This window comes from Xiphophorus maculatus, chromosome 1 (genome assembly GCF_002775205.1).
Source record: "Xiphophorus maculatus strain JP 163 A chromosome 1, X_maculatus-5.0-male, whole genome shotgun sequence".
In the NCBI taxonomy this organism is placed as follows: Eukaryota; Metazoa; Chordata; class Actinopteri; order Cyprinodontiformes; family Poeciliidae; genus Xiphophorus; species Xiphophorus maculatus.
This window is the reverse complement of record NC_036443.1, coordinates 4,395,605-4,422,093: the sequence shown is the minus strand read 5'-3', so window position 1 is coordinate 4,422,093 and position 26,489 is coordinate 4,395,605. Positions and strand designations below refer to the sequence as shown.

The 26,489-nt window shown below is 40.8% G+C and overlaps 1 protein-coding gene across 1 annotated transcript in view; it reads right to left on the bottom strand.

Moving 5' to 3' along the window:
* The window catches only part of bcl2l1 (BCL2 like 1), a 35,579-nt gene that overhangs the window by 7,093 nt on the left and 1,997 nt on the right, over positions 1 to 26,489 (bottom strand). The window contains exon 2 of the mRNA XM_005806210.3: positions 22,123 to 22,871. Coding sequence (XP_005806267.1) covers positions 22,123 to 22,662 — 540 coding nt within the window. The 5' untranslated portion in view covers positions 22,663 to 22,871. The remainder of the gene's footprint in view (positions 1 to 22,122; positions 22,872 to 26,489) is intronic.

Sequence of the window (26,489 nt, the reverse complement as noted above, 5' to 3'; positions counted from 1 at the left end):
GGACGGGATTGTGGAGTGTTTAACTGGCTCAGATAAGCAATGTCGGTGGTGTGGTCATTATTAAAGTGGTAGGGTTATATAATATTGATAAATATTTTTCTTTCATATTCAAGGTGAATTATACAACTAATTTTCCAGTGGAGGTTCTGTCACACATTCTGTTAGGCAGAATAATTTATGATTCCTGGACAATATATCAAATTAAAACCATCAATACACTATCAAAATCACCAAGGATTGCTTGGATGTAATGTTTAGTGGAATTTCATATTTCAATGTCATGCCTGCACATTCTGTACTGATAATATTTTTGGTCTGTTCCACCTGTAATGCCCACACTTGATATACGTTTTAAGTGATAGAGATGCTAACGCTCACAATCTGTGTTTGGGACATTGTGATGAAGGAAAAGAAAGAGTCATGAAAATGGGGGCTATAATTAATATACCATGTCATTCGAATGGTAATGCAATTACATATTTTCCTGCTATTGTGCAGCTCTACCGCTTGCAGATATACGAGGTCTCAGTGTAACCACCGCAAATGTGAACAGTAAGATAAATCAAATGCTTTAGCTCAACCTTTACGGTGGCAGCCTCATTATTATCAGGTTGCCGTGGTCACACGATACATTTAAATACCAATCACCTGCAGCTACATTCCTCTTTGCATAGATCTGCAGACATAATTCAAAATATGACTTTTCCGTTGTCCGTCTCATAACTTGGAAAGTAAATGACGCGTGTTTTCCTTTTGGAATGCCTTACTCTCCGGCCCGTTGAGATTCCAGCTTTAATTCTATCCCGTCTATTACCTATGCACATATCAAGTTGGGACTATTGGTGTAATAGGCTCTAACTCAAGCTTCACCTGACAGGTAAACCCCATCTTTATCTTCTCCTTTGCTTTCTCTTTCACACGGTCACGCCTTTTTTCTTTCCCTTCATCTCAGCTGAGTTCCCAGAGGAAATCAGATGCTAGGCAGCAGCCTGCAAAGTGCTTTACCACCAGACCTGCTTTTTCTTTTAACTCAGTGTTTTCTACATCTTTAACTTCCCCTTCCTTTGTTAGCTGGGGAAGACTATAAAAGGATAAAGAAAGGATTAGCTCATGAAAGCAAAAGGGCGAACATTAAAAAAAAAAAAAAAAAAAGAGACAGAAGAGGAGTTAAAAGTGAGGGGAGGGATTCCGCAACTGGTTGCCACGGCTACCGAGAAGCAGCTGATTAGCGAGTGAGACGTGCAAGGGTGTTGTCTGGATCTGCAGGTCCAACTCTGCAGCTGATAAATGGCCCGGTTCTGCGTGTGAAGAAAGGAGTGTTTTAACGATCATTAGAGGCATCTTCCCATTCATCAACCCCTGACTTGTTGTTGCTTCTATGTTGCAACATAAACAAGCTGCAACGCTCAAATCCCCCGATGGTGAAACCTCCTGACCGTGACTCGTACACAAACGTCGATTAACGCCACACGTCCTCTTCCTCTTAGGCAAAAGAGGACTGAAGATGGATCGGAGTTCAATAAGTTGGAGACGCTTTGAAAAACACTGTCTGCCATTGACGATTGTATTTTATTTAAATCAATTCTTCAAGCCTTTAAAAAAAAAAAAAAAAAAAAGCTCCAATGTCGCTACATTAATAACTGACTTTTCCTTAATCCTGGAACTATTAAGTAATTAACTTCTGCAGTTCACTCTGTATGTTTTTAACTACTTAGTTTTATCAGTTTTTTGGTTGGTTCTTTCTTTTGAACAACTTATTCTTCAGGAAGAAAACCACCATTCAAGGTAATCTTCAACGCCTGATTTAGTGAGGAGAGGGAGCTTCCTCTTATTCACCTCCACAATAGCGCAATCTTTACTATCTTTTGTTCAGTATAGCTCCACTCAAGGACTGTGTTGAACTGTCTTGGTAAAAAGCCCACTGCCCTCTGGTCAAGGTGTCCTTCAATTGAAGGACACCAGTTCATTCTGAATAGTGCTAGGTTCAGTCTATGCAGGCTTAAATGGGATTTATGTTCACAGTTCACCACTTACATATTCTGAAACATGTTCACAGCTACAAGTAGGTCTCGTTCATTTATAATTTTTCTGAAGAAAAAGTTTAAGAATACATACATGTAGGTCATATGCCAATAACAAGGATGTGCATATACCTATACCTCTTTCTCTGTGAAATATGCAAAGTTTGTTCCTAAATCTTTTGTCCACCTCCAAACAGCGCCGCCAAATGATATTAAGGTGTACTGCACTACTTTCCCGTTCCCCACCTGCAAACAAAATCGTTCAGGTCAAAGTTCTGAAAAATGAAAACTCCACTCATGGACAATTATCAACAGTTTTTCCACTTTTTTCCTTGCAGTCGGTTTTAAAAAGTATTTGGAAATGTGGCAGATTTCTCTCAGGTCACATTTTGTAAAGACTGTTTGGTACTTCTGGCCTCTATTAAACAGTAAGTTGACAGGAAATTAGGTGGAGAGAGATGGGGGAAGACGATGAATGCGTTGAGGACTACACCCTCTGCACATGGCGTACGCTCTCTACCTGAGCCACTCAGCACCTTAAATCATAAGATTTTAATTTAAAAGTGCTGTAGTTACTGTTCTTCAGTGAAATTACTGTCTTCACATTAAACAAACCTAAATGTTTAGTAGCCTTCTTGAAAAAAAACATCTAAATACTATTTATGAAAGTCATCGAAAGTTGGAGGGCCTGTGCTGGTGTGACTTTCTTTTGGCTGCATGTGTGCTTTGAACTCTCAGTTTTACATCTTCACAGGTTGCTGCATCTGTTTGCAACATCAGATTTAGACATGCAGCTCTTGACAGACGGAACACGCTTTCCAGCAACCCACAAGGCACGTGATGCACCACAAACTGACTGCAAACCAGTTGAGACACGCAAAGGCGGAGATTCTGATGGAGCTGTTGGCAAGGCGATGCTCTAGGTGTCAGTCACACGCAGAGAACAATCCCAGGCAACCAAGCTTTACCCGCTAGATTATTGTTTGCAATACAAGCTGACAAAGACTCCTCCTCCACTTGGAGACATGTATGTTCTCAGTCATCTGCTTTGTATAGACTATCTGTAAAAAAAAAAAAAAGAAATACAATCCGGATCAACCAGTCCTATCCAGAACAAGTGGAGGAATGAGCCTTCAGAACAAAATGGAACGTAATGCAATACATGTTTTCTTGCAAGTCTTATGACCATAAAAAGCCATTATAGCGATGACTTTCTTAAGATTAAACTGGGTAGAGTTTGGCGATGTCAGTTTATTTAAACTAGTTGGAGACATTTTCTTGAGGAGGGAGTCTAAAAGAATCAACACCCCAACAATAAGTCATCATGCAAGTCATCCATGTGTGGCTCTATTGAAAACCTCAGCTGAGTGCAAACTTTTAGGAAATAGAGAAGCTCAACCATCGATGAGCATATGCACACACCCCTGCGTAACTATGAAGACGGTTTGCATTCCATCCAAGTGGTTTTATGAAGCGTCGGGTCTGAGCCATGAAGGACGAGATGAAGACAAACAAAAAACAAACAAACACCCTGTTCAAAAGAATGGTTAAAGTGACAGATTTTTCTCTGCCCAGATAACCTAAGTATTGTTTATTACATACCAGGGTGATCTACAAAGGTCTGAAAGTAAGCCACTATCCCGTTGTATGTAGAAAATTGGTATCGGTCAAATTGGATTCGGCAAGTGAGATTTTCTGAAGATCGGTGATCGACCAAGAAACTGTAATCGGTGCACCCATAACAAAACTATTGAAAACTATTTTACTATCAGGAGGTGTCCTCAAAATGGATTATAACAGTTTTGGGCTTTTCATTATAGTTTAGTTTCATTTCAAGGTGACTTTTTCTTTGTCTAGTTAGTTTAAACTACTTACTATTTTTTTTTAGTTATATATTGCTTTGTTTCGGTTTAGTTATTATAGTAGAATTTTTAGTTTTTTCATACTTTCCCATGATTTTTAGGTGTAGAACTCAAAAAGATTTAAGTATCGCTTTGTGATTATGTTTACAATGATTGAGTAAAGAATACTTTACTAGCCAAGTATCTTCATAATTTGGGTAATGAAGATACGATTTTTAAAAAATTGATTCAATTATTGTCACACAACCAACTGACTGGTGTTTTCTCCCAACTTTTTCCATCATCATTTTGCGGAATAGCGCAAGTTTCGCCAGGAGAGGTATGGAGAGCTGTGATTTTCTGACTGATTGTGTGGAAAAAATATATTTCACATAAGTCCGAAAGGCTGATAAATAGATTCATAAACACAAAAACGGAGGATGTCATATCTCTAATTTAAATCTGTTTTAGTTTTATAAATGCACAATATAGTTCTTGTGAGTTAAAGTTTTTCCCCATTAGCTACTATTATTTATTTCACTTAACAAAAATGTTTTCTCAACTGTAGTTTCTGTTATTTCGTTATAATAGAGAAATAACGTTCGCTATAATAACGTTGGCTCTCACTTGGCAATTTTGTTAACTTAATAAATAGCCAAAACACACCAATTATTGCACATGAGTGTTTGTGTGCTCAGAGACCACGTCTACAAGATCTGAGTTGGGCTAAACGTACAAGGAGCCCTAAAGTCACAAGAATCAAAGTCTGATTATTTTCTTTCTGCATAAATTGATAAAGTGCTTTCTTTTGAAATTAGGATGATGTAAGAAAACCATTTCTTTATTTACTAAGATATTAAAAATGAAATGATCAAGCATAACGGGAACAGTTCACTCAAAGGACAAGAGAAAGCATGATCATAGCTCACCAAAGCCTGATGACCCAGAGTGAGCTCGTCAGAAGGACCTTCTTTGCAAAACATTTCAAACTACCATCTGTCCTGGCTGCAGCTGAGCAACACTTTCCCCCCCAAAATTGCAACATTTGCTTGCTTACACGCAAACAACGCATGGGCCCAGAGTGCCGCGTGCAACACTATTGCTTCATGTGTTGCTTTTTTTTTTTTTTTAATTCGAGCAAAAAATAAAGGCTCCAGTCACATCCGACTGGATGATGAAACTGCTGTTTACATCACCTCACACAGACACGGAGGCGACTCCCTGTCCTGCCCGGTGAAACCGATCGTGACGTGAGGCTGGGAGGTGATGCGACCTCTGATTTACACTGTGACAAACGGTCTATGACGGGATTAACGGATCGGCAAGATGAAGAGATGCAGCTGCTCAGCTCTGATCCACATACAGCTCCTGACGGAGTGCTGACGTGATGTGAAAGTGCAAGTCAGATGACGGTCTGAATGGCTTACTGTATCCGAGATGATAAACATGCTGTACGATAAACATTACCATGAGACACACTGTGCCACAAACGCACAACGGAGAAAGGTTTGCACAGTCCAACCCCAGATACACGTTCTGTTTACCGTTATTATCTTTGAGATAGTCCAACAGTTTAATTACAGTTCACCCGCTTAAATTCAATATCTTTAAAAAGACTCCCTTTATTATTCTATACACACACTAATTAAGCTGTGACAGACTATATGTTTACAGAGGGCACAACTGATAATTGAGAAAAGTTCTTCAAGGAGGCAAACATCTGTCAAAATACAGTTCCAGGCCAAGGACAGTACTGGCAACAACAACCCACTTTTAGGACAGCTGTGCCAAGGAAGTGAGACTAGATGACAAGAAGTTTGTCCATTACTGTCTGTGGGGTCATTTCTGACTCCTGACAGCAAAACTTGGAGTTTACTAAATGACTGGAGAATAAAAAATGAATGAAGCATAGCTTTTTCTATCAGATTTGTCTATAAACTGCATTAAAATATATTACAATCTGAAATATAAATTAGTGAGAAAACATGTTAGCATTAGCCTGGCTCTTCATCCAACTTCTCAGAATAAAAACATTGTCAGCAGGAGCAAGGGATGAGATTATTGAAAAGTAGTGGTGCACCGATTGGCTGATCATTAAAAAGCCTGATGTGCCAATTTTGTCCAATATCAATATTTTTGTCCAAAAAGTTGCTAAATATAGCGACAAAGTCAGGAAGTTGGCAACCCTGGGATGATGCTTGTTAATTGTTATTGTGGCTATTGTTTACCATGCACAGTTGTGGAGGTAAGATCAGTAGATGAGATCAGATTCTCATGCAAGTATTAACCGATCACTGATCTCTCAAAATTAAGAACATCTGAGCCAATTTGTCTGTGAACATTTACTCATGACTGTTTTTGTAAACATATCTTTTACTGCGCAGAAAACAGATACTGCAGAAAACAAAACACAACTGGTAAATTAGATGAGTTAGATACTGATGAAATGCATTTTACAGGAATTTTAAAGGGCATTGAAGTTTATTGCAGATATGTGGCAAACTAAGTGTTATACTCAGAATCAACAAATGCTTAATAAAAAATAAAAATGGAGTCAGGGACAAAAGAATGATTTTTTTTTTTTACCAGTCCAGGGGGTCTTTTGTGGGCTCTAGTGTCCCTTATATGAAAGTAGGCTGACAGGAAAGGGGGAAGTATAAGGAGGAAGACATGCGGCAAATGTCATCGTGTCCGGGAGTCGAACCCGCGACGGCCACGTCGAGGACTCAAGGCCTCCAAACATGGGTCCCCTACGCCACCCCGGCACACCCAAAGAATGATATTTTAATTAAAATGTTACATTTTTGGGAAAGGTAATCACTAAGGAACGGGAACATTCATACACAATGACTGAAAATGGGAAAATCAATAAAAAGGAAATCCTGCTTGAAACAGGACATCCAAAACATTCAAAGTCAATCTGAGAAACTGAAGATGCTTCTGTGCTGTTGAAATTCGGATGAGTTTTTGATGAATTGTTCAAACATGGGTCTTCCCTGGCTTACACTTAGCTCTACCCACCTAGCCACAGCATCATCTTGCTCAAATACAAACAGACACAAAACAGAGAACTTACATTGTTAGTTTCTACTTTGTGCATTCCCTTCTCTTCCTGGACTTTAAATTATTAATAATTGATACAGTTAGAATATCAGACAGCCTCCTAAATGTGATGTTTATTTACACTGGGTCGTCACTATCACATGATTAGTTAATTTTACCGCAAGTACTTTCATCGTCCCAGTTAAGTTGTGGTTTCATGATGCCAGTTTAAGTCTTTAAAGTTTCATATCTGTGTCCAGTTAAGATGTGAAGCCAACAATGGAAAGGCCTGTTCCAGCGTCCTTATCAATGTTCTCATCATCTCCACGAGTCCCATTTCTTCCTGCTCCTCCTTATGGGCTTCCGTCTCCATTTGCATCCTCATCGCCAAGGCATTTGAAAGGATAAGAGAGTCAGGTCCAATGCCAAAGATCCCACATGACCGCCAGAGGAAGGAATTTGAATGGAACAGAGCTCTGACGAGTGAAAAACTACTTTGACCTCACAACTCAGGCATTTCGGTTTAAGAGGTTTTCATGGGCAAGCGCAAAACCTGGTGTAGAAAAGTCCTGGCAAAAGGCTAATACTACTCCATCAACTAGTCAAAAAACCCAACCACTGTGAAGAGATAATATAACAAAATACATGTTAGATTTACTGATCCCTGAAGCAGAGTGCATCCATTCGGCTTGTAATGGCAAAAATGTGCATGTCTTAAAGTCGGATGTTCTTTTTCCATTGCTTAGTATGCCTGGATGTGGTTCCCCTCTGCTTATTTCTTGGATGCGCTCCTCGCACTGAGAATGTGACACGTTAAAGCTGACAGGCAGCAGCGGCATTCAGAAAAGGAGCCAACTGAGAATTTTAACAACTCCAAATTTAAACAAATCCACAGTGGCGCCAGAGATAAAATGGTGGGATAAAAACTTTGAATCTCATTTCATGTCTGAGGGGAGAGGCCCAGTGGAACTCTTCAGGGTCACCCAGAAAACCGGCAGACAAACAATCCACAAGACAGATTACTAGTAACCACACACAGCCGTTTTAAACTGTCAACTTTTATATCTACTTGTAATCTTTCATTGCGTTGGAGGATTCTGTCTTATTTGTGCTGCAAGACCTCAGAGCTACTTTTAATACGGTACACCACAGCATTCCCATTTCTTTTCTGGAATGTGCTGTTGGGATTATAGGATCAGCACCGCAATGCAGCAAAACTTTTACAATGTCTTTTGTGGTGTCCATCAGGGATCAATTCGTGGAGCTTATTCATTTCATGTTACTCGTATGCTATCTTTAGGTTCAATTTGAAAAATAATAAAAAGAATCTCATTTTATAGTGACACGTCAGACAGAAATGTACAACTAAAGAATAATGTAAATTTATTCTTGACTTTATTCTCACATTTTTACACCTTATATTTTCACAATTTTATTTGCACATTATTTTGACTGTTAACTTTATTGTCAAATTTTAAAGACTTTATTTTCACATTTTTGCGACTTTATTCTTGCATTATGACAACTTTCCTGCATTGCTTTGACGTTGTGACTATTCTCATATTTTGGCTTTATTCTCATGTCATTACGACCTTATTCTCGTACTGCTACAATTTTATTCTCATAGTAGTAGGGGAATAAAGTCTTACAACTACGGTATTATTCTCGTTTTACTACGACTATTATCAAATTATTACGACTTATTGACTTTCTTATATTGTTTTGACTTTGTTGACTTTATTCTGATATTTGCATGCCTTTACTTTCTTCTTTTACTTCGTTCTCATATTAGATTACTCATGTATTATTACAACTTTATTTCCATATTATTTGGTCTTTATTCTCAAATGACTTTTTTCCTGTACCTTATTCTTAGCCTGGTCCTAATACTCCGTTGTGACATTGTGTTTGTATAATTCCACAATTTTGAGTTTTACATATTGTGGAAATCATTAGACAGCCAGAACATAGACCTTTCTAAAAATGTAAAAAATGTCTTTTTAACTTTAGCTGCCTGGACATTTCAGAACTGATTTGTTTGTTTAAACCCAAATCCATGTTTTTTTTCTGTTCCCCATATCCAGATGAAAGCAGAGGAGATGGAGCTGTTGTTACTAAATGCCCCTAAACAGTTGAATAAACCACCTTTTCATGTGAGGATCTCACAAGGTTTCTTCTTGATAATTTAATCTGTGTGATGTGATTTTCTTGTCCTATGATGTCGCTGAATTATGCAGTCCTACGGTCAACTTTTTGTTGTTTAGAAATATGCTTCTTGAATTCCTTTCATGTGCCGAGTTTGGCAAGGCGATCAGAAAACAAAGCATCAACGCTGGCCTTCATGGAATGGCGCAGGGCGATGGAAGGAGCGGTTTAAAGTTTGATGGACCATTTCCAGGCAGAAGAAAGCATCACCAACACAAGGAAATTAAATGATTAAACCTCCCCTCGGTGATAACACGTGCGGTTGTTTATGCCAAGCGAAGAAGTGCCAGAAAGTAGTCTTTCTTCCACTTTCTGGACCTTGAAGGCGACATCACGCATGTCTATGTGTGTGTGTGTGTGTTTGAGCTGAGCCGGTGGTGAGACCATGAATTAAAGAGGAGATTAATGAGTCAGGACAAGGAGGCTCAGACTCCAATCTGTTCCCCGCCGCACTCTGGGGGCTGTTTCTCTACAGAACCTAGTTCTGTCAGCAAACACATACACACACACACGCACATCTAGTGTGCACACTGATACGACGCAGCAGGAACACTAAGGACTCTGGACCATGTTAGAGAGTCTGGCAGAGACAGCAGATGTTTGGGACAGTGGAGAGAATGACAGCAAAGAAAACAGAGAGGCTACCAGGAAAGGATGTGTTCAGCAACAAAACCCTTCACCCTGTAGGCTTTCACCCCACCCTGACACCTCACCACGACCCACAGACCTGCCATCTGTCTGGAGGAGCTGAAGGAGAAAAACAGGGGACGGCGAGCTGGACTGGAGAGAGACGGAACGAAGGAACAAAGGGAGGCAGAGTAGAGAGCGATGAGACAAAACCAGAAAAAGAAACAACAAAATAAAGGAGGAATACAGTTGGCAACTAAGAGTGTTGTCGCACCTGATAGTCGGGTACTTGGTTTGATTTGGGACCAAAGTTGCAACATTTGCTACATTTTCAGCAATTGTGGTTCACTTTCTGCACTGTTTCAAACAAAACAAAACAAACCATTAAGAAACCTGTCCCCTTCTCCCCCTTGCCTGTGGTGGTGCTGCACTAAAAATCACTGAAGGTAAATTACATGAAAACCTCCAAAGAAGACACTGTGCGCAACTTTCTTCTTCAGGAAACGTTAACAAAAATGGAGTGGATTTTAGCGGTTGTAAGATTTCTATTTTGGCATTGGGAAAAGATCACAAGCCATTTTGTCCACTAACACTAGACTTTGATTTGGTTGCATTTACCCATCGGCTTGGCATTCATATATGCATTGGAACCCCGCCAGAGTTCACTTCAATCAAACAGACCTGGGTTTTTAGAAAGCCAACTAGAGTTGGCTTTTTGATCTGCATCAGAGTTCGATTACGCATCCCCACCTCCCCAAATGAACCGGTCTTTCTAGGCAAACCGACTGGAGTTTGATTAAAGCTGACCAAACGTGGCTGCTGTGATGCACTCTCAGAAGGGGGAAACCCAGAGAGTCTGTGCAGAGAACATCGTTCCATGTCACAGAAAGTTGGAAAACTTGAAAGACGCATTTTCACATATGATTAATATCTATCAAGAAGCGACACGTTTCCTTTTTGTTCTTCAATTCGATTATTTTCCCTCTCTCACTGCAAACCTGCTGATTACAGCTTCTTCCATCACTGCCTCCCCCTGGCTATTCATTGGTGAATATCACACTGATGGCTCTGATGCTCTCTAGCATCATTTACTCCTCTGGAAGAACTCTGCATTATCATGAAAGACTCATCAGCCGTCTTTATCCAGCCCTCAGTTCCCCAAATTTAATACAGAGCAGGAGATTTACTAATCCCATGATATGCTCCATAATCTGATCATGGATACGAACACAGAAGAGCGTAGAGAGGAGGATGGTGGGGGGGAGAAAAATGCAATCAGGAAGGAACGGATGCGGATGGATGCCCAGGCTGCATGCATTAAGACAAACGGGGGAGAAAAAAAAATCCTTTTCCAAAGGAAGGAGAGAAAAGGTGGGAAAAACGAGGGGACGACCAGCAGCAGAGAGAGAGAAAGAGGGGAACACAGACGGAGAAATGAGAGGATATGGGGGACGGGGGGCTGTGTGTTCTCGCTGGTGACCCGATTTTCCCACTAAGCTCTAAAAAAAGTGGAGCAGCACGTAGGCATCTGAGGCTCGCTGCAGACATTCAGTCACACAACATGCTCGCTGCATGCGGAGCGCATCATTCATGCTGCTTCACCTATTGACCCACATATGGTTTCCTCACGCAGCTGAGTCACTAGCATGCTCTTCCTGAAGGCCTTTGCCTCCTGCATCAACCTCCCTGCATCCTCATCTTCTCCAGGCTTTAAAAACAAACAAACAAAAAAAAACCCAACTCGACCCGGACCAAGCCTGATCCGACATGACTGGTTAACATTAGTTATAGGCCAGAGCCCAAAACAAAACAGACATTTTAATTAAGATTTTGACGCTTTCATTTTTACTCTATTATTTGAGTAAGTAGTGCAACTTCTCCTTTTGTTTATCATCTTCCAGCTCCATCTCGTCACTTGTTGTAACCACAAGGTGAGTCAGGTGCAAATCATCTGGGATGTACGATTGATAGGAGCGGAGCTACGTGCTCATTCATTGTGCAGTGAGCTTTGCTTGTTACAGTCTAATGAACTTCTGCACCTTACTTTCTTTCCTTCCTCAACAGGATAAGATGCCAACTCCTCTATTTAGACGCAGTGCTGGACAATAAATCTACAATACATTTTGCGATAGACACATGATCGATATCACGTCTGATAATATTTTCAGAGGAGGAGATTCTGAGGCGGTGCTGGTGTATCTGCGTGTTCCTGTGTGTGCAATGTGCTGCAGGACTTCAGGTCTCATCTATCATATGATCAACTGAGTTTCTCAGAGGTTGTAAACACATATAGGAGCGCTGCTGTCTACAGGCTGGTTGTTTTCCAGCTATTGAGTATATATAGAAAGGACCAGAAGGGGGAAAACATTAGTTTGAATAGATGTATTATTTCTTTGTGTTTCCATGTGATACATCACCTAAGCACCAGCATGTATGTGTATAATGAATGCCTCATTATAGCGTCTGTATCGGCTTACTCAAGAATGGTTAAAATTATGCTTTGCCACACAAGAACTTGATTCAAACGGAAATAATTTGTAACATTTTTTTTACAGAAGCCCTTTATTTTATTTTTTTTATTACTGTTTTGTCATTTTCAATGCTATTAAAATGAAACGTTTTTTTCTTGCCAGCCGATATTTACAAGTGGGACCACAAACAGCCAGCAAAATTTACTGAAGTAAAAACTTGGGAAAAAAATACAACTTTATAATGTATATAATATATATGAAGGTCACCCAGAGGAAGACCCAGGACACTGGACGGATTATCTTTCTCAGCTGGCCTTAGGAACGCCTTGGGATCCCACCAGAGGAACTGGTCCAACTGGCTGGGGAAGTCGGGGCCTCTCTGGTTAGGAAGCTGCCTTGGAGGGAGGGAGGGAAAGAATGAAGTAAGGAAGAAAGGATGGAGAAGGTAACGGATGGGCCCGGCTGCACACACACACACCGAATCACACACCAGTAGGTGACTTGTGTCTTAGTGTCTTGCCCAGCGTCATGTCAAATTGTGACAGATGGAATCAAACTCTCAACCTTCCAATATCCAGTCGACTACCACTCCTACTCAGCAATTTTTATGTTATTTTAGGGACATTTCTGACAAGAAAACATTGGTATCGCTTAGGGGTGCACCAATTGCAATTCTCTGGCGGATCACCGATCTGTAAAAAGCCTGACCAGCCGATTCCGATTTTGGCCGATACCAATTTCTCTGTCTGAAATGTTGCCAAATAACAGTCAAACCTCTCACAGCAGAGCAACAGAGGACAGTGGCTGATTTTTAGACCTTTCCCGAGTTAGTTAAGATTGGTGGATAAAATCGGCTTCACATTTAAGCATAGGCTGACCACTGATCTTCCAAAACTAAGGAATTCGGGCCGATTTGTTGGCACATCTCTACTATCAGACAAAATCGGAATCAGCAGTTTTGACTTTTAAAAGATCAGCCAGAAAACTGCAATTGATGCACTTCTGTTTATAATCCGTGGAAGCTTAGGCATGAACGCCTTTGGAAGGTACCACAGTACATGCAACAGAAATTTCTTCTCCCAAAAACAAAAAAACACAGGGATAGTCTGGAAAACACAACTAAAAAAACAACCATTGCTCATAAGGTCAAAGGCGAGTGAATCAGAGTGTTTGCTGTCGTGACCCTGACTTTTGACTCTGTTGAACAAGCGGTCACCTCTGATGTCACCAAACCGATGCTCGGCTTTAATATATGCATGCAAAAACAATAGAGAAGGGAGCATGGCTGGGACTGTTATCTGCATAGAGCCGCCCACTGCAAGCACACACACACACAGCCGCTTATTGACACGGTTTGAACAAAAAGTGGCCGCCATTGATCCGACGGCCGTGTCAGGATGAGACAAAGGCGAAAGTGGCTTTTCCATCATCAGGTCCTTTGTCTGCAGAGCTGTGACACACCTGTGTGGCATAACTAAAGAGACGGCGAGGCGAATTTCTAGGTGTGTGTGTGTGGGTGGCCGCATGTTCTTTGTTTGAAGAAGTCACGTGACCCAGTCTGACTTGGCGCCGTCCCCTCCCCTCTGCAGTGCGCCACCGTACAATAAAAAAAAACAATAAAAAAAAAACACTCTTATATAAAAAGACAACAACAACGTTGCACCAAGTGTCTGGCTCCGTACACCCACTCAGTTCTGGAAAGTTCTTTAGCAAACACAAAACTCTGGGAGTTGATCGGGGTGGGGGGGTAAAAGGGATGAAGGGAAAGACAAAGGTGGCGAGGACGGGAAGGATGGTGAGCCAGAGAGGGTCGATGAAGAGGTTTTGGACGTTACAGCAATATCTACTATTTAACAAAGTGATCAATGGGAGAAAACTCCGGAAAAAGGGGGAATTTAGAGGGTGGGTGGTTATGGGTCTGTGGCTGATTCAGTGGCTAGAGTCCAGAGACAATGAAGAGAGACTGCTGGGACAGGAGTAGCCGAATCAAGAACTTCAGAAAAAGATTATCGATGTGAGGATGATGCAATTCAGATGGAGGTGCACAAAGGAAAACACGGTCCAAAAAAATCAATCGGTGGCAGGAGGAAGGAGAGAGGGAAGGACACGGAGGGGGAGATGTAAAGAAAATGAAGCCTGGGTTGGGGGTGGAGGCAGAGAATGGTTGGGAGAGAGAGTGGGGGGAACCCGGATAAATCCCAAGAGTGAGATTTCCTCCGTCGATCTAACCGCGCATCTGATGTGCATGTTAATTACAGACGAGGAGAGACAGTAAATATGTCTGCCAGAGAGAACGGTGCGCTGGAAGCTCAGGTGCCCCCCGAGTCAAAACAAGTCAATGAACAGACCCTCTTCAAGACTTTAATCTCATTCTCACTGTCCACTTTAATGTACAACCAGCCTGCTTACACTCACAGTTTATCAGCACCCTCAGTTCAAAGGGTAAAAATCCTTCATATGTGTGAAACTTGTGTCAACATACCATCGTCGTAGTAACAAGAAAATCTGACATTTCATTTGAGAATAGTCAGGAATGAATCCCATGATCGTTTTCACTAAATCAGGGGTTGCATAATTATTGACACCTCTTCTGGTAATCTATTGTGTATATATATATATATATATATATATATATATATATATATATATATATATATATATATATATATATATATATATATATATATGTGAGCATAGTGGATGATGTTGAGTTTACTAGTGGGATTTTTTATTATTTATGCTGAGCAAATTCCCCATTTGTGTTAGCAACAGTAGGGCAGGAATCGCTTCTAAACAAGCGGTTGCTATGTAGATGACATCTAATGGTTGTTATGGAGACTCGCTCACTCCAAGATGTCACTCTTTGCAGCACTTTTCTAACAGTGAGATGTTTTTTGTGAGTAGTGTCATAGGTCGTCAATAAACCTCGTGTCAAAACAAATGGGTCTCTATGCTGCATCACATTTTTACATTTCTGGCCAATACTGGGTTTTTTCCCCCCTATGATAAGTCAATTAATATGGCTACAAAGTCAAAAGGTTTGCAACTGTGGGATGATTATTGTTAACATTTGAGGAGGTCATTAAGATCAGTTTCTCATGTATCTCATGTATTGGTGCTGATTTGTCAGTGTCACCTCATATGATACAGATCACAAGTTCCTCTAAACTCCTATTAAATTCAAAAAGTCAAAATGTCTTTGTTACATTTATTTTAAAGGGATTCTTGAGGTACCAATTATTACAAACTTACTCAAATGAACAGTAGGATTCCTTAAAAAGTCAACGTATATGCAACTGCAATAACTGTTTTTACTCACAGCAACTATATCAATAGGTCTGCTCATGACTGTATTAGATCAGCGCTATAAACCGCTTTCCATCTCTCAGTCTAGACTAGGTCAGTTCCTACTTAATAAATAAACAATTTGCTCAGATGAACTTCTTTTTTTAAAGGGTAATTTCCCAAAACACAGCACAGTTTCTGGTAAAGTGATACACATATACAAGTTGAGAATACTTTCGTCAGCTACGGTGTGCGTGGGTCGGTATGTTATGGACAACGGAGAAACACAATCTACGCTGTGTGCTTGTAGAAAGGAATTTGTATTATTGACGGGGAACTTTTGACCAAATGAAACAGTCAAAGTTATTTTCCCTTCGGTTCAAAACGACAGCTTTAATTTTTCTATCTTGTTTTCAGATGCGGCTCCGCGGATAGATCTGACGCACTTTGGGGCACTCCGGTGACGCAGGGGTAGAGCGTACGACACGAATACGGAGGCCATAGTCCTCAACGTGGCCGTCCCAGGTCGATGACCCTTGTCGCATGTCTTCCCTCTCTATGTCATAACCCTCTTTCCTGTCTAACCACTCACAAATAAAGCCAATAAAACCTTTGAAAAAATATGACAAACTCATTTAAATGCTGAACATGTCAGAGCAGTCGCTGCAGAAGTTCAGGTGATTTAAAAAAATAAAAATGCAACTGTGTGAGCTCGTTCCTCTTGTACTTAACTTTCCATGACCTGACTGAAACCAAAGCGAGCACAAAGCCCGCCGCCTGCACTAATGGTGTCCCTTTTTCCCTCGTTTTTCCACTGAAACGCTCCCTTGTTCCCATCAAGCTCCAGCCAAGCGTCCCTAGACCATGGCAACGAGGTTCGCCTTTATTAGGCTGTCAGAGGAGAAAAAAAACAAAAAACGTTGTTTTCCCCGGTAGCTGCTTGAGATATTATTCATCTCTAATTGGTAATAACCCCATCCCCCCTTCCCCCTCCCTGAGGCAGCTCAATCTCCACTAAGTAATCACTGCCATCGCCTCCTCTGGTGGAAGCGGCCTTATTAGGTCGGTGGCACTGTCTACCTCTCCGCTGTCTGCCAAGGAGGTTTATTATCCCACAATATATGGCTTTACTCGGCTGCTTCTTTTAAAAAGCACGAGCTGCAGAGGGAGAAATCTGGCTGAGCCCATTTATCTCCCATTCTCAGCTCCAATCAGATCTCTCAGCAGCCCGGACAGGGAAGACTCCAAAATAGGCTCCGACGGGATCGTTTAAGCTCAGGCTTTCACTTTTCCTGATGGCGAGGGATGCTCTGTTGTGCAAAACACCTTTCACTTTTCAATATGCATCTCCTCCTCCTCCCGCCCCCAACTCAACTATTTCCCCAGTTTGGGAATCTGCTTTTCTGTTTCCTTTGTCTTTTGAAGAACATTTTATGAAATATCCAGCAAAAAAGTGCAACCTCCTATAGCAGTGTACTGTAGGAAAGACGGGGTTTCTGCATATTTCAAAATTAAAATTGCACTCGTTCATGATTTCTGAGATTTTGCAGCGTTTTGGACATTTGAGTAAAAATTATATTAAGGGTTGAGTGCTCGAATAGTAACCCGGTCTTAATATTTATAGAATCGGCGAATTCTGAAGTAAAACAATGCTGCGAGTGAATTTCAATTTAGTGCGATATTGGGTGATTCCACTGCTGTTCTCGACATCTGAATAAAAATAAATATCAATAGCTTTCATACTTAAGACTTGTAAAAAAAAAGAGATTCTGTAGAGGGTGTTACTCTTACTCTTGCTTGCAACCAGTCCAGTTCAATCTGAAGGAAAAGTTGCAGAGAGTAAATAGGATTAAATAATCCTTATTTGATTTCTGGATGAGTTTACATTCAGTCAGTGAAGAATCAAAAATACTTCTATGTTGAAAAGGTGAAATAAAACTTTGAATAAGGAAACTGTGCACTATCAGGTAAAATAAAAAATAAGTATTAAACACTTTTAGAACCATGAACCTTCAAATGTACGAGTAATGAAAATGCGTGTGTATTTCAGATACAAGAACAGTTGCAATGCGGTTTAGATACTTTTAATTCCTACATTTGCGGTGGTGGGAACCATCTGCTAATGCACTACTAGTTGAGTTATTTTTTTTAGCTTAGCACTTTAATATTTTGGCTAATTTTGAAAAGGTAAACGCACTTAGCTTCCCCAAAATAATTTTTCCAGATAAATTCTAAAGTCCAGTAATACACTTCAGTGTGGAAGCTGTCAGAATATGTCTAAAAAACAAAGGATGTGTCCAAATTCGGGAGTTGCACCCTTTGAAGGTAACATTTGAAGGCTGATTAAGTCACAACGAAGGCCGTCTAAAACCGATGGCTCCTTCACAAATGCGTCCTTTTCTCCAGATTTGTTCTTGTAACAATAGTAGACAAAGTAGGGTTTTTTTTTATATAATTTTTGCTAAAAAAAAAAGTGTTTTAATTATTTAATTAACTTAAATGGATTAAAAAAAACAAAAAACATCAGCAAGATTTTGAGTTCCATTTTTATCAGCTTATATTTAGTTTCTTCACAGTTGCTAGGTGACAGTACATATATACATCGAAGTAAGGGCAGGAATATATCCGAGAGGGTCAATTTTAAAAAAGGAGACTTGTTTAGCAGATAGTAAGCTTTCACAAAGGCTAGATGTATTACAGCAACTTTGCTCTGTTTTATCAGCCAAAGACTCACCAAAATCTCCTATCAGTGCATTTCTACAACACAAAGGATTGTTTCATGTCACTCATTCACATCGAATATATGTCGACTTTTTTTTTCTCTCTCTTCAGTTTCAATTCCTCTAATTCATTGCTATTGTAACAATAACAATGAATTAAAAGTACAAGGAGTGAGAAATATTTCAGCACCGCAGAGAGAGTGACCTTGCTGCTTCTCGGGACAGACTGATATTTCATCAGCTAACAGTAAGAGCACACCTGCCTCATAGCGATACCCACATCTGCCAACGGCTTTGACTTCCCTCCTCTGAGGAGGTGTCGGGGGAGGAGAGCGAGGAAGAGAAGAGGAAATAAAAGACAGAAGAAGAAGAAAAAAAAAACCCACAACAAAGTATTACATGGGTTTTCACCAAGAGACCGATATGGTTCAGAGAAAGTGTAGGCAGAGTCTGAGGAGAAATGGGGAAATAAGTCAAAAATAAAACGGGAAAAGTCACAGCACCAGCGGTAAAACACCTAGCAGTAGATCTCAAGCTGGGCTACCACTGGAAATGGCCCAGATTTGTCACAAACAGATCAGAACCCAACAAGTTTATTGAGCTGAATGGATCTAGAAAATAAGATGAAGACGGAAACAAAAAAAGGAAGGAAGCAACATCATGTGCTAACTGCAATTGCAGGGGAGAAGTGAAACAACAGTAAATGGAAACATCCATCACCCTGATCCATTCAAAATTTCTAATGAAGTCATTCACGTCTCCCAGTCCGGGTGACACTGACACGCTGATCAGTTAGCACGCCACACACACTTGTTTATGCCTAAAATAGTACTGATGTAGCTTATGCTAAGCCAAATGGAGGAAGCTTGAGATCATTGGCAAAGGACAGATGGGTTTAACAACAACACTGATGTCAACATGTGGTTATGAAGGGAAATTTAGACTGACCTCCTCATGGTTCATGTTTTCAAATAACATATTCACTGCGTCTCCAGAAGCACCGTTTTGGTTATTATGAAACCAAAAAAAATCCCCTCACTTTCACATCAATCATGTGCAACTGCATTCCAAGTCATTGTTAGGCATGCCAACAATGTAGTACTGAAGCAGTTGTAATATTTTTGCAGGTAATGATTATACAAAGAAGTCTTCATAAAATGCGGTGATTAGAGTCGCACCGAGAACTCTGCATGTGATTGGAATCGGCTCGTTTTTGGCACGATCGGCTAGTTGAAAACTAGGAAGTCCGACCTTGCACAGTAAGAAGACATCTTGCTTAAGTACTTATCAGGTTGTACAGACAACAGCACTATTCAGTATTAAACTTGATACTTATAGTTGGCAAAAAGCAGTTATGAAACTCTGAGATACATTGAGAAATCAGGCTTTTTCAAGCTTGACAATGCTGTATTGATTCATACAGTATTAGCGCAACTAGCTTTTTAGCGAGCAGTACCCACCACTGTGGAACTGGCAACTGACCTGAAGTCGACTTTAGCTGATAACAATAAAGTTTTTATCAACTTTATTGATAACAATAAAGTTATCAATAAATAACTTTGTTGTGTTTACTCACAACAAAGTTAGGGCAGCTTTGTTGTGCCCTAGCTAGCTAACGTTGCTAGCTAGTTGCTACTATAAGATGCATTTTAAAAATCACAACTCCGTTCATTTTCCTCATTTGTTTTAAAATGATTGGAATAGTCAGAATCTGATGAGCTGTGATAAAGCTTTATATAAACTAAGAGTCAGAAATGGGTCACAAAATTCTGATCGGCATATCTCCTCCAACTTGAGTTAAATTTGATTTAACCCTTAACTGCCACCACAAAAACACTTGCATGTTATCCAATGGGTCCATGAGGACACTGGTGTCCTCGCGACAGTTAAGGGGTTTTAATTTAATTTAATTGTGCAATGCATGCACAATTCACTATATGTATCTAACTCCTCTTGAGAACCTAACTGCTAACGTTAGCAGTGGTTAAAATCTGTCAGCGCAGACCACCAACAAAGTAGTGCAGCTGGAGTGTAATCATGAGATCAGCACGTGCTTATTTTTTTAAGGTGGGAACTCAATTATGTAACAACTAACAGCATGTTGTAAAGTTTTATGATTACAAAACATACCCTGTTAGCCATTTGCTAAATCAGACTCCTGTAAAATCCAGGTAGCTAACCCTGAAACGTGTTTCTGTGCACAAACAGCGGGGCTATGCCCGCCTTACTGTAGTTTCACAAACATGCCTCTGAATGCTGAGATGTCGGTTTCTATAGAACTGACCTCTGACCTGTTGTTATCCAGCAGTGGGTGACTATAAACAACCCCTCCCTCTGGTGCTCTATATCATAAAATCAAACGGCTGGGACAAAGGAAAACAGCTGACCTCGACTGTCCTGGAGGTGATACAACACAAAGAAAACAACAGCGCTGCACTGCACTGAACAACTACACCCAGAAAAAAAAGGAGAGGCATGCATAGCTTTCATGTGAATGCAGCTGCTTTGGCAAAGAGCACAAGAGAAAAACACTGTCCTGATAATCTGGTCAGATGGTGAGGGAGTGGAAGCACAAAGCGCGGAGCCAATCAACTGACCGCACAAACAAAGGACTATCTGTAAAAGCCCTGGACTTCATCTTTCCCTGTGAGAACTTCCATCGCTGAGGCAGGCGGGCTGCAGGACGGCAACAAAGCCCTTTAAGCCCCCCCACTTCGATCCAGCTCATCGAGTTCCCAGATGCTGATCAATTAGTGGACAGCTGAAACAGCTGCTGACCAAGCAAACATCCTGCTCTTACTGGGTTCTAAACCCAGACGGTTCTCCGACGTCGTGTGCTGACTCCTGCAGAACGTTTCTCTCAACCATTGCAGCTAATCCGGACGTCTGTTCCCGTCTGCCGGTCAGGGTGGCCGACCAGTGTGTCGTCGAGTCAAAGGCATGTTCACGGCTGGGTAGCAGAGACACAGCGTGTGATGAAATGAAACCCGAGCCCTTGCAGGTCAACATCGGCAGGCGGCCAAGACTCAAAGCATCCGACACATTAACACTACACAGTGAAGCAGGTGTAGTCCTGACAGAGAAACACAACACACAAGGAATGCTCCGATCACGCTTGTCTGGCTCATGCCAATTTCTGGTTTCTATTCTCATTCCTTGGTTAAATATAACAGCAGTCTTCAGCTAATATGCATCACATTTATAAAGAAAAGAAAAGAAACATTCTATTGTTTATGATCATGCTTGTCTGGCTGATGCCACTTTCTGGTTTTCCTTTATTGGTTGAATAGAACAGCGGCCGTCAGCTACCAATTTACTTTATTTTTATTTCTTACATTTAATCAGCAAGTTAACATTTTCTACAAGTTCTTTGACGGATGCTGTAGTTTAGAAACTTAAAAACAATAATAAAGACTTATCCGCATTTATGCCAGAAACAGTATGTTCCTAAACTTTATTTGATTTTTAAAACACATTGTATTGCCTTGTTGCTGAAAAGGTGCTATATAAATAAAATTACCTTACCTTTCAATCAACTCGAAGTACATGCTCTTGGTTAATGCCTTTGTAGATCAATTATCTTTGATGCATTGAATGAGAGGCGACAGTTCCAACCTCTTATTGGTGCATCGCTACAGTAAAAAGTGTTTAATTTGTAAAGCCCACATGTCCACCCCACATCTAGTTCAAAAATAAGGAAGGTATTTATTTCTGTTTTCCAATCTGACTGCTGCCAGCAGGGCTCCACAAACAAAGGTGTCGGCATGGAAATCTTCCATGCGGGAATCTGAACTGAACTTCCCCATAAAGAATATCAAAGTATTCTTTATGAGTGTGGCAGCACAAGCAAACATGAGACTTAACAGTCTGTGTGTGCGTGTGCATGTGTGTGTCTTTTTATAAGACTCACCCATCCTCCTTGGCTTTCTACCCAAGGTTCAATCTGCTCATCCAGGTAGACGGTCATCCACTCTACAATCCTGGCTACCAGGTGGCTCATCTCCTTCTCCACGCACTCCACGCACAGCGCGCCACCAAACGCGAAGAGCCCCACGATGCGGCCCCAGTTGACGCCGTCCCGGAACACCTCGTCCATCACGTTCTCGAAGCTCTGGTAGGCGGTGGCCGGTGTGATGTGCAGCGTGCTGTGAAGGTCGTTGAAGGCGCGGGAGTAGCGCAGCTCAAACTCACGGGCCGTGTCGCGCAGGGCCACTTTCACCGCGTCCATCGTTGACGCCGACGCCGCCTGGTGCCGCCTAGGGGATCCTGGACTCGTCCCGTTAAAAGTCCCATTAGCGTGTGTCTCTAACGTCTGCTCGTCGTCCATCCCCACGTCCCCGGCAGCGGTGCCGTCCGGGGGCTCGTTGGGCAATATGTGTTGGATCGGATAGTTCCTCTGAGACAGTTTAAACTTAATGTAGAAAAGCACCAGTTCTCTGTTTCGTGACATTTTTTGTGTGTTTAAACAAGTTTCTTGATCTTTCTTCTGGTCCGTGTCTCTCTCCGTCTTTTGGTCCCTACCTAGTTGTGGTCAGAGCGAAAACACACTGTGCTTCTTCCTGGGGTTCCTCCGTTTAGACCACCATGGTCAGCTGACAGCCACAGGACTCTTGGAGGTGAAAACCCAACCCACATAAGGCTGACGGATCAAATCAGGCCCTGCAGAAAAAACAACAAGGAAAAGGTCAAAGTCTCCGTAGCCGATCCATAGAAGATACTGCAACAGTAACAGAAGGAAGGGGGAGCATGAGGACAGTCCTGTACTTCCAAATTGAATTTGGACAGGTGGGGTCAAAGAGCAACTCTCTAATTGGGCTGCCGCATATGGAACAGATGGCAGCGACAATAAAGATACAACGGTGGAGTAAGAGAGAGCTGGAGAGAAAAACGACAATGAGGGCGAGAGTGTCAGGAAGGTGGCGAGAGATCCAGACAGTCCTCCTTATCAGTGACCTCTGTCCTCCAGTTTGACCTACCTCATCTCCACGTCGTCTCTGTACAACTCACACACTCATCTGTGTGGCGTCAAACTTATTCATCCGCTTCAATAATTGGACTTTTCCAAAATATTTCAAGTTTTTACCTCAAACCCGTGTGCCTGGGCCAACACAAAGGATCTTCATGGCCTGAAAGTTGTGTTGTCAACAAAGGTCTGGCAAACACCATTTGCATAAGAGGAGATTCAGTTCCATTTGAACTAAATCAGACTTTTTTTGGGGGTTTTGTTTAGCTTCGATCAGTTGGTCAGAAACAAAAAATCTGATTTTTTTCCCCCAATTAGTAAACTCAGCCTAGAAGCACTAACTATTGAAGTTTTTGAAAATGTCTTCACAAGAAATAACGATAATAATGGAGCAACTCCCGGTATTCACAGTGGTAACATCTGTTCATAAAAACTTAAAATCCCCAAACACTTAACCCCAAAAAACCCTTATTTAAATAGTTTGAATAATAAATATTCTTTGGCAAAAATCATCTCCGCACTTTCATAGAATCTAACATCTACAGCCATCCCTGTCTCCAGTCCTGGAGGTACAGCCAATCAGTGCCAAACAAAACAAACATAGCTCCTAGATTGGCTGATTTGCCAACACCATCCAATAGTGTCTGAGATAGCATTTAGCTTCCCATGCTGCGTTTACTTTTTCAATATTTCAGATACAATCTACAAAAAAGTCCGCAAATAGGCAAATATTCCCTGAATAAAGTGGAATTGCGTTCCACTGGAAAGGCCATGAATACTGAGCTGAGAATAGGTGAAGGGGTCTACTGTAAATTCATCCTTCCATTATCTAAACAAGCTTATCCCAAAATCGTGGGACACATCGTCCCACGATTTTGGACACATCGTCAGTCCATCATATGGGACCACTTTAGCCTGAGCAAAGTGGCCGGATAAGAGAGTGGGCGGGTCACAACAACTACGATAACAAAAGCTAAAAAGCGCATTAGCCCATTCAGAGAAAATGGTCAAACCGACAAGTTTACCACACAATCTTTGACCGCTGGAGCAGATTGAGGAGCAGAAAAGGAGGGAGAATTAGCGATTCAGGGGATTTATTATCGATGGAGGAGGATGAGAGAGACGTGACGAGGGACAGATTGAGGAAGAGTTCAGATTAGCTGCTGCTGCCCGGTAAGGAGTGAAAATGTCCACGAAGAGGCAGAAGGGCAGGTGTGAGTGAGTGGGGAAAGCTAACAGGTAGTCAGAAAAACTCTGGGATAACACAGGAATAATGACGGCTGTGGAATTAATAGTGAACATGTTCTGAGGTGTTTTTAGTAAAAATAAGAATTGTAAATTTCAATAGAAAACGTAATAAGGGAAAACAAACAGAACAGTTAGAAAACAGCCATTGAAACTATTTAAAAACGTTTTTAAAAAAATCACTAGACACATCTTAACTTAATACTATCTGGGGGAGTTGTAGCCAAAATGTGAAAATGTTCAACATAGGAAATGACTGCAAGAATTTTAGGGTTGTGTAGTTAAATTTGCCGTTAGTAATTACTTCAAATAAACTTACTGCTTTACACCTCTGTTATGGTGTCCATGCTTTGCAATGTTAAATTAGTCTGTACACGTACAGTACATATGTATGGCAAACTTATTATCAGTAAACCGGTTTCATAGAGTTAAGAATAAATCGTATATTTTATATAATTTGCTTGTATAGGTGGGGTTTGTAATCGAAAGAGAAAAATCAGTGGCTGGTGAAATGTCTGAGTGGCCGGTAAAAAATGTATCTACCAGCCACTGTGGCTGGTGGAGAAAATTTTTAATTTCCACCCCTGAACACAACACAAATAAAGAAACCCAGAAAAATCAGTTGGTGACTTAAATTGGACTGGTTTCCCGAAAACATAAAAATGGAATCCTCTACAGGAATGAACGCGTATTATAGTAAAGCGACCACGTTTGAGCGACAACACTCCATGGAAAGAAAGTTGTTACTGAGCGAGGAAGACTTGCTTTGCCGCTTTTCAGCTAAAAAATTAAACATGCTAGTAGCCTCTAGAAAGAAAATTTATCACAGCGCAACAAAGTAAGGCACACAGACACTCATGTTAGAAAGGCCAACCAAGCTAATTGCTAATCAATCCCAGCAGAGAACTGGGATCGATTATTGAGAGTTTGAGTCTCCTGCAGATTTACAAAACAATTTAGAACTATTAAAAGTATAATAGTAACTAATTCATAACTTAAAATGACTTCAAAATGTGACACTCAAGTGCAAACAAGAGATTTTGTTCCCCTAAAAGTAATAAGATGGGCTCAGCTGGAATATATTTGATTGGGTAATGTCAGGGTGAAAGGGTTTTAAAGATGGGTGATAGGCCCGAAAACAAAAGGCATCCCTAATAAAATAAATTAAACATTTTGTGATGCAAGACTTCTGTATTTAACTTGTCTCAGTCTGTTTTATTAAGAACTAATGGAGATGTCCTTCACTTGTTTTTATTGGGCTTTGTGTGTACAGATATATCTGCCCCATATCCTGTTGGATTTTTAGAGATGTAAAGCTCTGTAAATCTAAAATAAATTTTAATGCTTTGCTTTATTTTACAACACAAATGTCTTTTTAAAGTGATTATGCTTAAAATGCCTGTAGAAAGTAGAACAGAGTGAACAAAGATCCCTGATCGGTTACTATGACGGATGTTGCCAGCCTCTGGTCCAACACCCACAGAGAAATTCTACACTTTGTTTTGCTGCACTGGTTTAAGGAAGCGGTTTAAATGTTAAACCTCTTGGCAGGAGGTATGTTTGCATGCCAACAATGCACTGGAGTCCAAATCAGATCTTTCTGAAGGGCTTGGGATTTACAAAGCACCTTTTAGACGTCCAATAATGCAAAATGTTCTTTAGAACACAAAAATAATAAATGAGGCAGGTCTTGAAAGAGGGGGGGAAAATGACTCACTGCTGGGTCATATTATGAAATGAAAGTTATTAGTAGATGAGACTCAAACGCACCAACGTAATCCCTGCTGTAAAAGGAAACAAGCGCATTTTACTTGTATAATTACATTCCCATCCAATGTATTGCTGAGTTGGTAGAAAACATCTGACTGAGACATTCTGTAACAAATCATCTGTGGGAGAAGTTACCTTCATTCTGTTGTTCTTCAGCCCACTCATTCACTTGACTCTTTTGTTTCACAAAAGGATCTGGCTGATGATTCCAAACTATCTCCAAGTTATCACATAACCTGCCATCTCCTGCAACAATAATGGCATTTAAGCCTGATAAGCACATGAGCCTAATAATTAGT